General features: G+C 32.8%; 3 protein-coding genes across 15 annotated transcripts; 2 read left to right on the forward strand and 1 right to left on the reverse strand.

Annotated features, from left to right (window-relative positions):
- The first annotated feature begins 139 nt into the window (after window positions 1–139).
- LOC145968258 (uncharacterized) lies at window positions 140–4,561 on the forward strand. Of its 2 annotated transcripts, none has more exons than XM_083093626.1 (9): window positions 140–386; window positions 720–794; window positions 913–1,174; window positions 1,313–1,667; window positions 1,899–2,093; window positions 2,356–2,919; window positions 3,026–3,295; window positions 3,366–3,575; window positions 3,810–4,561. In XM_083093626.1, the coding sequence occupies exons 1-9, from the start codon at window positions 356–358 to the stop codon at window positions 3,999–4,001; spliced, it is 2,154 nt and encodes a 717-aa protein (XP_082949752.1). In that variant the 5' UTR covers window positions 140–355; the 3' UTR covers window positions 4,002–4,561. The 2 variants fall into 2 exon arrangements, with proteins under 2 accessions (XP_082949752.1, XP_082949753.1); XM_083093627.1 differs by lacking the exon at window positions 140–386 and adding an exon at window positions 420–521.
- Window positions 1,501–15,547, reverse strand: L(3)77cdf (phosphatidylserine synthase 1 homolog l(3)77CDf). Of its 11 annotated transcripts, XR_014437701.1 has the most exons (8): window positions 15,145–15,546; window positions 13,763–14,317; window positions 13,293–13,562; window positions 12,733–12,955; window positions 12,397–12,456; window positions 11,667–11,749; window positions 1,986–2,169; window positions 1,501–1,631 (listed from the first exon to the last, which is right to left on the reverse strand). XR_014437701.1 is itself a non-coding variant. In XM_083093635.1 (7 exons), the coding sequence occupies exons 1-6, from the start codon at window positions 15,333–15,335 to the stop codon at window positions 11,694–11,696; spliced, it is 1,362 nt and encodes a 453-aa protein (XP_082949761.1). In that variant the 5' UTR covers window positions 15,336–15,546; the 3' UTR covers window positions 1,535–1,631; window positions 11,667–11,693. The 11 variants fall into 11 exon arrangements, 10 of the variants coding, with proteins under 10 accessions (XP_082949761.1, XP_082949755.1, XP_082949754.1 ...); XM_083093635.1 differs by lacking the exon at window positions 1,986–2,169 and having other exon boundaries at window positions 1,535–1,631; window positions 12,390–12,456; XM_083093629.1 differs by lacking the exon at window positions 1,501–1,631 and having other exon boundaries at window positions 1,883–2,169.
- On the forward strand, window positions 4,673–11,447 carry LOC145968255 (endothelin-converting enzyme 2). Of its 2 annotated transcripts, XM_083093620.1 has the most exons (17): window positions 4,674–5,155; window positions 5,319–6,020; window positions 6,120–6,335; window positions 6,526–6,934; window positions 6,994–7,104; window positions 7,238–7,343; window positions 7,411–7,603; window positions 7,860–8,009; window positions 8,079–8,171; window positions 8,334–8,522; window positions 8,683–8,814; window positions 8,928–9,110; window positions 9,244–9,350; window positions 9,667–9,854; window positions 9,943–10,109; window positions 10,318–10,476; window positions 10,714–11,447. In XM_083093620.1, exons 1-17 carry the CDS (start codon window positions 4,955–4,957, stop codon window positions 10,927–10,929), a joined length of 3,522 nt encoding a protein of 1,173 aa, XP_082949746.1. In that variant the 5' UTR covers window positions 4,674–4,954; the 3' UTR covers window positions 10,930–11,447. The 2 variants fall into 2 exon arrangements, with proteins under 2 accessions (XP_082949745.1, XP_082949746.1); XM_083093619.1 differs by having other exon boundaries at window positions 4,673–5,155; window positions 5,319–6,335.
- Window positions 15,548–15,551: the final 4 nt, after the last annotated feature.

Raw genomic sequence — 15,551 nt, forward strand, 5'->3', positions numbered from 1 at the left:
CACACTACGGCTTGCGGACTCGGTTGCAGTTGAAATTGACCAATCAGAATAAAGCAATTTGTCGACCAGCTCTGATTGGTCAACCTTCAATCGCAACGAAGCCCGCAACCCGTAGTGTGATTACGGCTTTATAGCCAGTTTTGAGAATCAACGTTAACGTTATTACGCGATGTTGGATTTTGAGGTTAGGTATCGATCAGTGCATTGCTCCGCAGCAACAAGGATGTGAGAAAGTGAGGGGTTTGTTATGTTTCCATCCTAAAGGGAATGACGAATGTCCCTTCGTTGACTCGCGAGAGTTAGGTCTCGTTCCTTCATTTCTCCGTTTGCTAAAATGACGTGCTGATTCTGAAACATGGCGCATTCTATCCTCGACGCTTTGACAGGTAAAGGCGCATCGGAATAGGTGGGGTTAACCAATCCCGGAAACGTCAACAATCTTCTTTTCCTCGAGCTCCGATATTTTTTTCGTGCTTTTAACATCCTCGCTTTTTGACACTTTTGAATACGTTTAGGAATTGGTACATTTACTCTCTTTTAGATAATTTGAAAAATTTTCTCGATAGAAATCGCTTATCAGTCTGACTGTATTTTAATTTAACTCATTTTGTGACAATAACTTTCTTGAAATATCTTATTTTAAATCAATAAAAACTCATCATTGCTAGAAAGAATATTCAGTCTTGTTAAATATTATTCAATTCTCTTCATTCTTATAGATGTCTCTCTAGACGGCTCCTCTGTGCAATCCTTGTTGGAGTCACAGACCTTGATAGCCGAAGTTGAGCAGTCAGGTACATATGAGCACAAAGCAGATATCTGAAAACATTTTCTTTTCATGCATAATGTTTCAATATTCTTTAATCATATATATTATAAGAATTATAATACTTGTTGATATTTTCTCAACAGCGATTGATCAGGATGAGGAAGATATATTCCAATGTGGCAAGTGCAAGAGTCAGTTTACATCACTGCAGATGTTTGTGCTCCACAAAAGAACACACCAAAAGACGCAGGAGCAGACAGTGGACTTGACTCAATTCCTGACAAATGATGAAAGTCAGGTGATGCATGTTGAAGATGCCACTCCGGATGAATCGCAATACAATTCACAGGAAACCTTTCAGCTTGGAGAACCTATTATCCTTGAAGAAGCAAACATGCTATTTAGGTATATTGCTATAATTAATAATTATAAATATGTAGTATATAATTATATATAAAGTGTATTAAATTATTGCTCTTTATTTTTATAAAGCTTGTGTTTTTTTAAATATATATCTTGAGCTAATTGATTTTATCATTGTAGTGTGGACCAAGAGGCTGCCAATTACTTTGCAACAGATTCCACATTCAATGTGCCAATCATCTTGAGCACAGAAAATCTGAATTCTTTTGTTGAGGCGACGGGAGGTGAGTCAAACGATGTGCCGACAATACAACTGCAAAATGATGTCAGCTCGCAGGAGGACGCGTCGAGTCAGTCCGAACATCCTAGCGCTTTGTTGATGGACAACGAGCCATCGGTGGCGGACGAGCCGCCCGTGACGGATGAACCATTCTTGGATGACAATGAACCTTCCTTTGAGGACAACGAAATATCCTTCCAGGATAATTTGCCCAGTGAACTAGAAAATGACATTAGTCAAACACAAAACTTAAAGGTATGTATTATGGTATTGACTTCAATTTAAATAAATAAAACCTATAAGATTCGATTTTTTACAATATTAAAATATATGATAAATGTAATTTTATAAATATTTAATTAATTTATAAAATATAATTGTAGAATTTTTTTCTTAGTCTATTCTTTATAGATTAATGAATAAATTAACAAATTAAAACACAGTATATTTTTGTAATAAAATATATATTTTATTACATTGTTGCAGTATAAGTGTGGCTATTGCAACAAGCAATTTGCAAAGAAATTCTATTGGCAACAACATGAACGTTCTCATACTGGAGAGAAGCCTTACCAATGTGTAGTGTGCGGTCGTGCATTTGCACAGAAGTCAAATGTGAAGAAACATATGTCTTCACACAAAGTCTGGCCTGGTACTGCCATTCACTCATTACCACCCGAGGTAAAAAAAGTCTTTAATTAATTAAAACTTGTATTATTTGAATTTCTTCATAAAAAAAGGAAAAATATGTCTTGTGCTATAAAAATAGGAACGTTTTTAATTATTATATCAAGTTTTGTTATAAGATTAAAACTATATTAAAACACAACATAATTTTATATTTTAAAAATGCAATTTTACTTTACAATTTTATTTTTAATTTAATTTTAATAGCATACAGTAATTTTTACATATATTTTTCTATTTTCTTCTAAAATATCAGGCACCTCCAGATGGAAGTATCGACCGCACGTATCACTGCCAATTCTGCAAAGAAACATTCGATTCATACAAGGCTTTGAAAGGCCATCTCATCGTCTCGCATCTAGCGTTAAAAGTGTACAAATGTGTGCAGAGCAGCTGCAGCATGATGTTTTCGGAGCTGGAGGAGTTTTTGGAGCATACACGTAGTCACAAATGCTCGGAGTACCGATGTCACGTATGCGGCGAAGTGTTCAGTACTCTTTCGGATCTCGGTCGCCATCAGTACGTTCACTCCGTCCAGAAACAAAAGACTACGGAGAAGTACTACTGCTGCTCGATCTGCAAATCGTCGTTCTCAAATCTCGAGGCGTTGCAACACCATCAAGAAACTACTACGCACGACTACGCGTGCCTGCATTGTGGCAAGAGTTTCCTCATCGAGAGATTTTTACGTCGTCATCTCAAGACCCATTCTGCGTCAGCGAGATTCGCCTGCGAAGATTGCGGCAAAGCTTTCAAAACCGAACAGTACCTGGCCAATCATAAACTGATACACAGCGAAGAGACACCTTTTACCTGTCCAGTAAGTAAAAAAGTAATTATACAGAGTAATTAATTTGGTTAGAATAAGATTGCATATTGTTGTAGCTTTAAAAAATGATACTTATAGTTTATATTTGAATTCGCAGCATTGTCCAGCTAGATTCAAACGGAAAGATCGACTGGGACGGCACATGTTGATCCATGACCTGACAAAGAGACTTAAGTGCCCGTTTCGTGGTTATCTTGGCTGCATGAGCGAGTTCTCACGACCGGATAAGCTCAAACGGCATCTGTTGACGCACAGCAATGTCAAACGATTCAGCTGCAGCCATTGTAACCGTAATTTCCATCGGGCGCAGGCCCTCAAGCATCATGAAATGAACAAGCACAGTCTCAAGTGTGACATTTGCTCTCACGTAAGTCCCACTCTCGATTTAAAATATTAATCGATTCATTCCTCGATAACTGATTATTATTATTATACAGGCTTTTAAGACTAAAGAACAATTAGTTACTCATAATTGTGAACAATTAAGCGAAGCTAAAAAACATACAAGCTCGCAGCTACCAAAAAAAGCGTCCGGATCGTTTAAACCAAGGAAACCAACCCCAAAGAGACAGACATTATCAAAGACTGCTCCATTACTCGATAAAGAGAAATTGGAAAAACTTAAGGCCGACGAAATGGAAAGAAAAGTAATTTATTGTTTAAATCACTCTTTATATATCTTTTTCAAAATATAATTCTTCTTTCAGTTTTTATTTTTTTCTAATTTCATTTTAATCTCATTATTCATCATTTTCTTGTTGAAAGGATATTAATTATTTCGCTTTTATTTTTGTTTTTCTTTTTAAAATCGTACGTAAATTTTTTCATTTTTTTCTGTTTTATTTGCACTTATTTTCTTAAATTTTTTAATCTCATTGCAGATCGCCTCTGAAACATTCAAGTCTGACGATTTCGATGAAGAATTTTGCAAGAGAACGGGAAATATTTTTTCCGTCTCAAAGGTTCAATCAACCGGTAGCGAATTAAACGAGCGATCCGATTCGCCGGTTATAAACTTTGAGGATGATTTTAAACGCAACATAGAGTTCTACTCGCCCAATACGAGCGAGTAGAGAGATTTTGCAATACATATACATATATATACATACATGCACATATATGTATATATATATTTTTGATTCGTATTTATAAATTGTACAATAAATTAGAATGTAGACAAGTCGTAGCACGTGCAATGGGATCATCAGCGAAAACGTAAATTGCATTTTATATTCGCGTACGGTATTTTGTAGTTTACATATCTGTGATAATTATATTATAAATGCTCTATTGATATATAAGTAACTTATATATATATATATATATGCGCACACATCGAAGATGTTCGGTGTCGTTGTCACAATTTCAATTCTTCTATGAAAAAACTCGTCATATAGTCACAGTAGTTTTAATGATACTTCGAGTATCCTTTTGAACGCTTTTGTTCGTTAAATTTTTTTAACAATAGATATAAGTGTGCATGATATTTGAGAATTGTAACGAAATGTTCAGCGCAGCGCGATATCTTTTTAATTTATTTGTTATAAAATAAAAAATTTACCAGAATTTTCACACAATTGTGTGAGAAATATAAGATAACTTTTAAGAAAGAATATCAATTTTATGAAATAGATTCAAAAAGTTTTTATTATTGTCATTCCTGAAATTTCTCTCCGTTAGGTTTGAATCCCAATTAATGCGCTCTCTCTCCTTCTCGTATTAATCAATTCTCAAAATCACAAGTTAAATTATTAACTCCTGAAATTCACATTTATAGTGTGTATTTTAACTTCAGATCGAATGCATTATGTAAGCGAAAAGTTTATTAATTTAAGTTTTATCACGCTAGAGTTTCCTTGTGCGATAATATTCGGAAGGAAGTGGTCAAACAAAACCGCAATCAGCATCTTTGAAAGATTGAAGTATGCAAACGTTAGTTTGTTATGTACATTTTACGGCGTACGATCAAAAATATTTTTAGTTGTAAGTAAATCAATTGCATAGTGTTAATTGAAAGAAAGAGACCATGCCCTTTCACAAAAAAACGTATCATATCAACAATCGGGAAGAAGGCAAGGCCGCTCAACGTGATCAATCATACAGAAATTGTCTCGTCACCTTGCTCATCTTCTTTTTTATGTGCCTTATTCTTATCCTCGCTTGCATACCCTGGAAAACGCGAAGTTACAGAGAATACAAGAATGAATACACTGAATATGAGCCACAGGTAATGCTATTGATTAAGATTACATTAGAAAATTGTATGAAAAATAAGAAACAATAGATATTCAACAAAAAATTTAATAATCATCTCTTAATTCTCAATATATTGATTAATCAAAGCCTTAAGAAGAACTTGTTTTAATAATTTTATCACATATTTTAAACAGCATCATTATGAAGAACGCACAAAAGAGGCAATAACGACTTCAATAACCATGACAGTTCTATCAACGACTCCGCGACTCCCGACTTCGATGACTCCAAAAACAACAACTACATCCACTACGAACGCAGAGATAGCAGAATCAACAAAAAATGTCGATGTCATTACTGAAAAGTATTCAAAAAAGAACATTAAAGGATCTCATTATTTCGAGCGTTATTCTAAAAATAGTACAACTGAGGATGATATAATTACGTCTTCTGTGACTGTATCTGAAAAAGAAACTGAAGATTTTTCTACGATGAAAGAAATTGTTAATACAGAAACTACAGAAGAAGACATTGATGTAGTTACTTTATCAAATGATATTGTAACTGATATCATCGATAGTGATACAGCTTCAACATTGCCAAATGAACCAATTGTTAGCAACGCTACGTTAAATTACAATGTTACAATTATCGACATTATAGAGGATGTTGCATCTTCGAAATCTGATGAATCTATGACTGATAGATATTCTTCTGATATGTATTACAGCACAGAGGAATCAAAAGCTGATAATACAACTGATAATATTTCAACATTATCATCTCAATTAAATGAAGGATTATATGAAAATTTATATGAAGAATTATATCAAGGATTTAAAGAATATGCTACCGAAAATACTACTAATAAATATGAGAGATTGAAAGCTGCTATTGTAAGTAATATTACAACACCGAGTCTTCCGACCGATTCTGAAAATAGTACGAGTGCTAAATATTTTTCCGATCCGTATAATTATTTTGAGAAATCACAGTCCAATGTAGCAACAAACAATATAATCATTTCAACGTCGCCGGCTCAATCAGATCTTGAAGAAGCTGAAAATATTAAATATTCAACAACAGATTTAAATTATGAAGAATCTACAACCAATCTAGAGTATAGTCCGGCATTAATTAATGAAAATGTAACGAGAGAGAATTCTTCAGCCAGAGATGAGAGATCCTCAGCAACTACAAAAATCGGAAACGTAATATCACAATAAATTCAAAAATAATTAATAAATTAATATATAAAAATAATTAACAAATTAATATATATAATACACTTAATGTAATACATTATAATTTAAAGTTTTGTTTTTGATTTAAAGATAATCGTCATCTTTTTAAAATATGCAGAAAAAATTTATATCAATATTTATAATATTTAATTCGTAGGAAGCTGAAGACATGACAAATGCGACATTAAAGAACTATAGTGAAACTACTCAAAAGTACAATGAGAGTGTGATTTCGTCTATCAGCGAAGAATACAATGCATTTTTCGCAAATAATACAAACACAACTACTATTTTTCCTTTCTACAACTATACGACACAAAGTACAATAAGTCCCGATGAAACGATGCTTATAACGACAGTGAGGACTATATCTTCTGACGAGGACACGAATATTTGCGAAACAGGACACTGCAAACAGATTGCCAGCAAGATGTTGTCCTACATGAATCATACGGCCGATCCTTGTGAAGATTTTTACGAGTACGCTTGCGGTGGTTTCGAGGCGGATCCGCAGTTGATGGATGGAAATCTAATTCAAAAATCCAGAAATTATCAACGAATTGCCAGTATGTTGATTATTATAAATAAATTATATTAATTATTAACATTATTTTTAATGTTTTAGGACAGATGTTAAAAGAGAAACGCGAAAACGTGCACTCAAATTTTGCAACGTACTATGACAGTTGCATACAATACGAGAGAAATGTTAACTTTACTGAAAGAGTAAAAATGGGTAAAATAAGATTTTTAAGCATATTAACTTTGTTAGATTATACAAACAATAATCTTGAATAAAAATTTACAAATATAAAAATAATAAAATTACAAAGAACAATCATTATCTTTATTAATTAATTTTGTTGCAGCAAATGATGCGTTAAATGGAATTGGAGAGCTTTATATAAATGCCACATGGCCTGTTAATTATATAGATTTCACTTACTTATTAGCGCAATTAATGTTACATCATAGGTAAGTTCTCGAAGATTTTTTTTTTATTCATTATTTTATAAAAATATAAATTAAAATTATTTTGCAGCGCACTTTTATTTGACGTCGTGCCAGAATTGGATGAATATCGTCCGAATAGTTTTACACTTAAGATAGGACCTACAACATATGAGAGTCCTTTCAAATATATGGAGGAAGATCCGTGCTTCGAGAGTGACATTGAGACGGAAGAACATTATGTGGATCTCGAAATTTTGTATAATAATTATAAAAGATGCAAGGTACAAATATAATTTGTTCAAATTATCAAAATATATAAAGTAAATCTTTTTAATATAAAAACAATTTTATTTTCTATAAAAAAATCATTTTTTATTCTTTTTAGAGTTTAGCCAACGTCTTTTGCTGATAAACTTTTATTTAGACTACGATTAATAAAAAAAGAAATATAAATAGATAATTAAAATAAATTAAAAAGTAAATACAACAGATTAATAAAAGTGAATGTATGTGAGTAATTATTTCCATTTGTTTCAGAGTGATACAAGAGAATTTATAAAGTCTATTAAGGAAGCTCTAATAGTGCTTAATGTTTTTAAAAATTTAAATGATAGTTACCAAGAACTGAAAAGAATAGAGGAAACCATTCATGTGATCGATACTGTTCTAATACAAGGATATTTTTCGGTAATTGAAATCTAACAAAGTTAATAGTTTAGTTTTCGATTTCATGGTGAAATAATATTCATTTTGCAGCATTTTCCACCCAAAAGTGAAATACGGGAAGCATATGTAATGAAGGATTACAGCAAAATAAGTTTAAACGAATTGCAAAGCAGTAGCACTTTTGTAAGTAAAAGTGTAGACAATCAACAAATTTCAATAAAACAGATTTCTCTGTGAAAGTAAAAGAAAAATTTCATAATTTTTGTGAAACAGAATATAAAAACGAAAAAATATTTAATCTTCTGAATGATATATTTTAGCGATTTTTTATCTTTCCTATTGCAGGTAAATTGGACGCAATTAATTCGTTCACTAACAGGAATGTATATAATAACTAGTGAAGCTAATATCCAAGTTTATTTCCACTCTGCATTGGTTAAAGGTTTACAAATATTAGAGAAATTCAGCAAAGAGGATCCTGTAGGACTTAACAATGCGATAATAGGATTATATGCACATAAACTTTATCACGAGGTAATTAATATTTTATGTAAGCTCTTCTATATTTTGGTGAATAACATACATAAATAAGTTCAATTATAATAAGAGCTATAAATTTAATAAACAAGAATTATTTTCTAAGTTTTGTAATGAATTATTAATTAAAACCTTTATAATAAAATAAACTTTACAGTTAGTGCTGCCAAGACGTAATAATGTGAAAGATCATTGTCTGCACATTACTACCTATCTCCTACAGCTGGAAGCATCCAGTTTATATATATCTTCCTTTACTGATCATGAAATAGCACAAATGAATAAAATGGTAAGTTTAATATAACTTTAATATAAATAAAATATATTAAATACAAAGAAAATTGCAAATTTTTTGGATTTCCTTTTATACTCTTTTTGATGATTTCTATTATATTGCTTAAGACGAAAAAAATGTTCAATGAGCTAAAACGAACGCTAAAGATAAAAACTGAAGAAGCGCAATGGGCCAGAGAAGAAGGACGACAAGAATTGTTGAAGAAAATCGATAGTCTCGAGCTTGCACTGCCTGTTATTTCGTACTTCAAGAATAGAGACTTGTTATACAATGAATATAATGTGTCACAGGTAATATTTTTTACTCTTACTATTTTATCAAAATAAATGAATATATTATCAAAAAATTTAATTGAAGATTTATCAATATGGATCTCATTTAGTTTCTCCAATTACATCGTATACATTGAAAATTGAATTTCAGATATTTTTGTATGACAATTATTTCAATAACTCGATGACTCTGTTGAAAAGATACAGAACTTTAATATATGCCGAATTAAAAAGAGAAGTCGGCGATCCGAAACAAATGTAAGTAAGATAATTTGTGATTAATTAATTAATTCAGCTTCTACACTCGTAATTTTTTAAATTTATAAATTCTTGGTATTTTTCCCTCCCCCCCCAAAAAAACGCAGAGATTAACATCTTAGATTTAATTTTGCAAATAGTATATTATTAGATTTTGTGAGTTTTAAATTTAGAAGCTCCAAAAAAGAATTTTAGATTTCTTCCCCTTTAAATTTAATTTAAATTTTTTAATTTTATTTTGCCTTTCAAATATCTTATAAAGCATGCTAATATTATAATCTAAATCTAAATTTTTATATTTCTATAAATCACGTAGTTGGACGTATTATGCGACGCCATTCCAGTCGAAGGCGCAAGCGATCTACGGCCTGAATCTTGTCGTGATTCCTTATGGCATTATCGATTGGTCCTTGATAAACGACGAACTCTCCTTCGATTATCTTCTGCTGGCGACGCTTGGAAATTTAATAGCACATCAGATCGCCCATCATTTTGATGCAAATGGTAAATGGAACATGCTAATTATATATAAATGAATATTTATATTCTGTTTTGAAATCAGAATTTTCGATTATTCGTTCCTTTGTTATAGGTATACACTATTGGAACCAAATCAGGAATATTCAAGACTCTTTGATGTATGAAAACGAATTCACGGACACAAACTTTGACGATTACATCAACTGTCAAAAGGAAAATTTATATCAAGGACCTATGAACATGACATTACCCTTCACTGATCAGACGGTGTCATTTATGGTAAATGAATACTTAACTCTCTTTAGAATATTTAATCCTATATTGCATAATGTGTACACCGCCTTGTGCAATAAATATGTATGTAATGAAACAATATGATTAAAAAAGATTCTGCAATAAGGTTTAAAATAAGATACGTTATGCGAATCGCCTAATTTATTGAATTGTTTGCATACGCAAATTGTTGATACTTATTGAAATATTCTAGATTCCGCGGTTGACCTTGAATGAGCGGTTGTCTGAAATCATGGGACTCAGATTAGCCTATGATACTTTGGCTCTTACAAGATCGAATGCAGAGAGGAGGATAAAACTTCCATGGATAAAACTCCGCATCGACCAATTATTCTATCTCGCCTACGCTCAGGTACTGTTGTCACAGTTTGGTTTACAATAGTTTTAACAATAGTCTTATTTAGCGAGGAGGGGAAGGGTTCTCTCGATCCTCAGATTATTTCCGAGGAAAGTTCTGTAATTCTTCGAAATCTTCAGACATTTTGGATAATAGTAAAATCCAAAAAAATCTCGGTATCCTCGAAACCGACCGTCCTTGAATCAATCCGAATGATTAACACTTATTGAGTTTTATCTCTGCCGCTTGCAGACATATTGCACGAAGACACCACTTACGTCGTCGTACATCTCTTTGCACGAGAGCGAGGACCTGCCGAACCGGATTCACGTGTTCGTCTCTGCATCGAACAATAAACTCCTCGCCGAAGCGTGGAATTGCCGAGTGGGTTCGCAGATCGCGCCCAATGATGTTTGCAGTGTCTTTCCGTATATAGATTTCAAGGAGACCGCCATACTGCCAGTGTGAAAACCACTCGCGAAAAATGTGACTGAACGCACACCCGCGGACGTTGCGATCTTATCCAGTGTAGAGTCTCAATCAGTCTACAAATATTCGCGACGCAAACTAAAAGACTAAATGGATGGATACAGAAACGAAATTCACGTCTGTTTGTTGGTTTTACAAGATTCACAAATAAACTTGCCTAATATACAGCTTCGAAGAAACGACTGGATTTTTCGTTTGGAATTAAGAATATTAAGTATTTGCTTCTTTTTTAGTTTCGATACATGCTATGATACTTCGATACATGTAAGAGTATACCTTTAATTCAATCTTATATAAAAAAAAGTTGAAAAACGTGTGTTTTGCTTCTGTATCTCTAAATTTGTACATAGAGATTCTTATTCGCGTATACAAGAAAAATATGTAATGTGTCTTAAATTTAAAAGCAGTATTTCGATGAACATGTCAAGCGCATTCTTTGCAAGATAAAGTTACAGCTATGTCAAATGAAAACAAATAGAAACATATTTGCAGATGAATATGAATTAATGATTTTTATGCAAAACTTATATTGAACGCTAAATCGGAGCGTCCGCGGATCATTCAAATGGTAACAATATTCTTCATTTATTCTGAGGAACAAAGTGTCTTTAGAAACATTTACACCACATCACATTACGCATTATCATTCATCCTACGAATTCCTACGCGCAATTGTTTTATTCGACTAGAAAATATCATTAGCGTTCATAGCTCACCGTCGAGCAGTCCTCTTTAGTTTTCCCTCATAGCTCCTTTTTATCCAATTCCTCCACAGATTTCGTACGGCGAACCATGTTCCCTGAAACACATATGTTAAATAAATAATTACATTGATCAAATATTTTGATCATCAACTGACATGTAACAATTAAAACGGGACTCGAGAAATCTCAAGAATAAATTAAATTAAAAAGTTAAAAACATTGAAAGAAATAAAATAAAAAAATATATTTAATTAAAATTGATTTCTCAAATGTTAGATTTTTTTTCCAATAAAATTAAGAAATTATTTATTAATACATATATTTTTTTAGAATTTAAGAGAAGCAATGATTCAAAAACTTTCCTAAGAATATAAGAAAATTTAAATTTTTAGAATATATCAGAAATTTATCTCGAGACCCCAAAATTTTAGAATTTAGTAAATGCAAAAATTCAAGAATCTAAATATCCAAAGGTTTGGAATCTCAAAATTCGCAAATTTTCTACGATGCAAGAAGAAATGCATTACATAAAATAATTTTATAATTTATTTGAATACTTAATATGACATTTTTTATTATTTAACTCATCAATCGTGAAGCGAATAGTCAAACGAGGCATACACGAATAAGTCACAAACAAATGGACATTTCAGAATAGTGATAGCGGCACTGAGCGGTTAATCAAATGCCGCGAATTCAGTAAATCACATCGAGTATCTAATGATCAGCACATACCGCTTACGTTTGTGTTAAAGTTGCCTAGATGGGAGACGGACCGCCTTATAGTGGCTTTCTTTCCCGTCTGCAGCAATCAGCACCATGCATTTGAAATGAACAAGAAAAGTTAATCATAAAATTCATAACTAATCAGCTATTGACAACCGAGCAGCTTATGGCAACACATGGGGTCACTTGAGTAAATTTGTATGAAAGAAAGGGAGATTTATGCGATATTTTTAATTCATATTATTATGCAATGTTTTTTTTAATTTTTTTTCTGATACTAAAAATTATATAGCAGTATTTTTTTCTGGACCTTAATGTTAAAAGATGATCACAATGCACAACATAGTCCTACCTCAAAGTATTGATGCCACAAGACACAGCCATAAACACAAAGAACAGAGACTAGAGATTGACAGAGCAGCCAAAGGAGGATATTGAGAGCTTGAGTGCGCTCAAATAGAGCTGCACCATGGCGTATACACAGCAGAGCTTCAGTCACCATGATCGCCCCATAGACCCAACACTGAGTTCCTACTCGACTACATGTTGGGTCAGTCACATACATATAATACTGTCTGTAAATGGTAATAATTTTATATTACTTTATTATACAAATATGTATATATGAGACTAGATTCAAAGAATTAAGAGTATCAATTTTCAAAATCATAACAAATATTAATATAATATATATAATTTCTCACTTAATGTATTTTTTAAAATATAACGCATATATATTTAATACAATATTTCTCTTGAAATAAAATTCCAATGTTTTAAAATTTTAATATATTCACACATATTTTTCACAAATAAGATTTTAAGACTCTTAAAATTCTTAAAAAATCTATACTTTCAAGATCTATTATCTTATTTATGTTGAATATTGAAAATTGTACATTTTCTACTCACCTGACAGACGGTGCGACTATGACACCAATCAGCACTAATCTGGCTACAACAATGGGATGAGATGGCGGAATCTCGTACACATGCTTCAAAAAGAAGGTATTGAGCTCAGAAACTTGCCAAAATATCACTAACTGGCACAATGCGACTAATCGCATATGTGTGCAAGTAGGATCTAGCCATCTGACAGATGTCCAGCTTCCAGGGGTAAATTGCAACATTGCTCTCTTCAATTTTCCAGTAGTACTCTCGATGTCACGGATACTAACCCATCTATGTTCAAGGAATAAGATTAATACAGGATTCAATATTGGTTTAAAGTGTTTGTTGAGAAAAAGAAAAAACTCTAATGAAATAAAAATAAAGAATTTCTATACAATAGAAATAAAATTCTATAGCACAATATATTTCTAACAACAAAATTTCTTGAAACTTTTGGATGTCAAAGTAGTGTGAAGTAGTATGGAACTTACTTATATTCCCGCATCTCTAATATGGAACAGATTTTCAAGCCGACCCAAATACCCAATCCATTGCATATAAGAACATCTAGAACCAGTGCATCCCACCAGCATTCGACAAAATTTGGTAGCAAGTGTGCAAAGGCGATTTCTGTCACCTCCCACATAATGCTAATGGCCCAAAGGATGCCAAGATGACGAATCAAAATAGCTTTGAAGGCCCAGCCAAGAAAATGAGCCAGTGCAAATACATCCAAGTGATTCCAAATTTTTTCTACGGTGATATCTGAACAATTAACGCCATACTCCTTGTCCATGTCAATATGGAAGGATGCTAAACCTGGATCCACCCATACCAGAATTCTTCTGACCGTCTTGTAATTTTGGAATAACATGAACAGGAGACCCATCAGATAGAGAACACTGCAGCCAAACACTATTCGCCATACTACTGGATGAGGTCTGGTGAATGGACCATTGGGGAAGGTTAAGACAGATATGATGAGGAAGAAGAAAATGACGCACAACATGCCTGCCCACATGTTGTCTTCAACATTGGTGGTATTTCTGAAATTGAGGTATTTAAAAGAATATAATGAACACATAATATATTGTGTAATTCTAATGATACAACAAGATGGTGTATGATTTACAAATAAGAATTACAGTGCATGATTTGCAAAAAATTTACATAAATTTTCTCGCTCTAGCTGCATTACAAATAGTAATTACATTCAGTTAGGTTGTTTTCAAACAATGATCGCTACATATTTATCAGCCGTAACGAAAATGAATAAAGATATATCTAGATATATCTAAAAATTAAATTTACAAATTGAAATCAATTAAAATTTTTGATTACTAAGATTAATGCGGTTTAATTAAAAAAAAAATGACAAAAATATTAATAAAATGAGGATTGATGCAAGAAATTATATAACAAATACAAAATATAATATAGTATATGCAAAACAAAAGCATAATCATGAATGGCTTATAATAGACAATCCAAGGGCAAAGTATAATCATTTCTCAATTTTATTTATGTAAAATTACTAAGTTTATCACGCACCTTGAAAAGAAATAGAAAAGACAATTCCAACACATCAAATGTATAAAAATTGGAATCTTGTATATAATATATAAATGTTGCATCATTATTCAGAGTGATGATACTAGACCATTGTCGAGAAATCCTTGTACCGTATTTTTTCATAAAATTTTTTCATAAAATCATCTAATCAAGATTCGATACTGATTTCGAGTAGAAATTTTTACCAATGAGTATAAATTTAATCAGAATTAGGAATGGGAAGATATAAAATCTAAATACGGACGAACGAGCGAGAGGGAGAGGGAGATTCCAAAGAGTGAGATGGACGGTTTATAGCTACCTGGTGAACGCCGAGTAGATGACGGCGCCAATGGAGATGAGCAATAGGGTAATCGTGTGCGGTTTATAAAAGAACTCGAGGGAGATGTCGTCGACCGGCCTCTCGTTGATGCTCGGAAAACTGTCAGTTCCGGCGCGAAGCCTGCGATCGTCGACATAGTCGCTGTCAGTCTCCCGGAATGCTATCGACATCCTCGATGATTCTCGTCCTAGCCTTGTTCGATCACCATCGATGCGCCACGTTATCTCCTCGCGCCAAATTGTGACTCTCTCGTAAACGTGATTAACGTGGCGTGACACGAGGTGCTAAGTGTTAGATCATGCTAGACTCGTGCAACGTGAACTTAGTGAATTTACGGCGCGTGAGCCGACCAACCAGCGCACAACTTCACGCCGGTGTGTTCGATC

Source organism: Camponotus vicinus, unplaced genomic scaffold, assembly GCF_025532165.1.
Source record: "Camponotus vicinus isolate PSW18456_S1 unplaced genomic scaffold, iyCamVici1.0 SCAF_3, whole genome shotgun sequence".
Classification (NCBI taxonomy): Eukaryota; Metazoa; Arthropoda; class Insecta; order Hymenoptera; family Formicidae; genus Camponotus; species Camponotus vicinus.

Excerpts from the sequence above, each read along its gene's own strand:
- LOC145968255 (XM_083093619.1), top strand. The coding sequence starts at position 4,955 with ATGCCCTTTCACAAAAAAACGTATCATATCAACAATCGGGAAGAAGGC. Across the intron at positions 7,604-7,859 it reads ATAATTATAAAAGATGCAAG|AGTGATACAAGAGAATTTAT; the intron begins GTACAAATATAA and ends CATTTGTTTCAG. Across the intron at positions 8,172-8,333 it reads TGCAAAGCAGTAGCACTTTT|GTAAATTGGACGCAATTAAT; the intron begins GTAAGTAAAAGT and ends TTCCTATTGCAG.
- LOC145968258 (XM_083093626.1), top strand. The coding sequence starts at position 356 with ATGGCGCATTCTATCCTCGACGCTTTGACAG. Across the intron at positions 387-719 it reads TATCCTCGACGCTTTGACAG|ATGTCTCTCTAGACGGCTCC; the intron begins GTAAAGGCGCAT and ends TCATTCTTATAG. Across the intron at positions 2,094-2,355 it reads TTCACTCATTACCACCCGAG|GCACCTCCAGATGGAAGTAT; the intron begins GTAAAAAAAGTC and ends CTAAAATATCAG.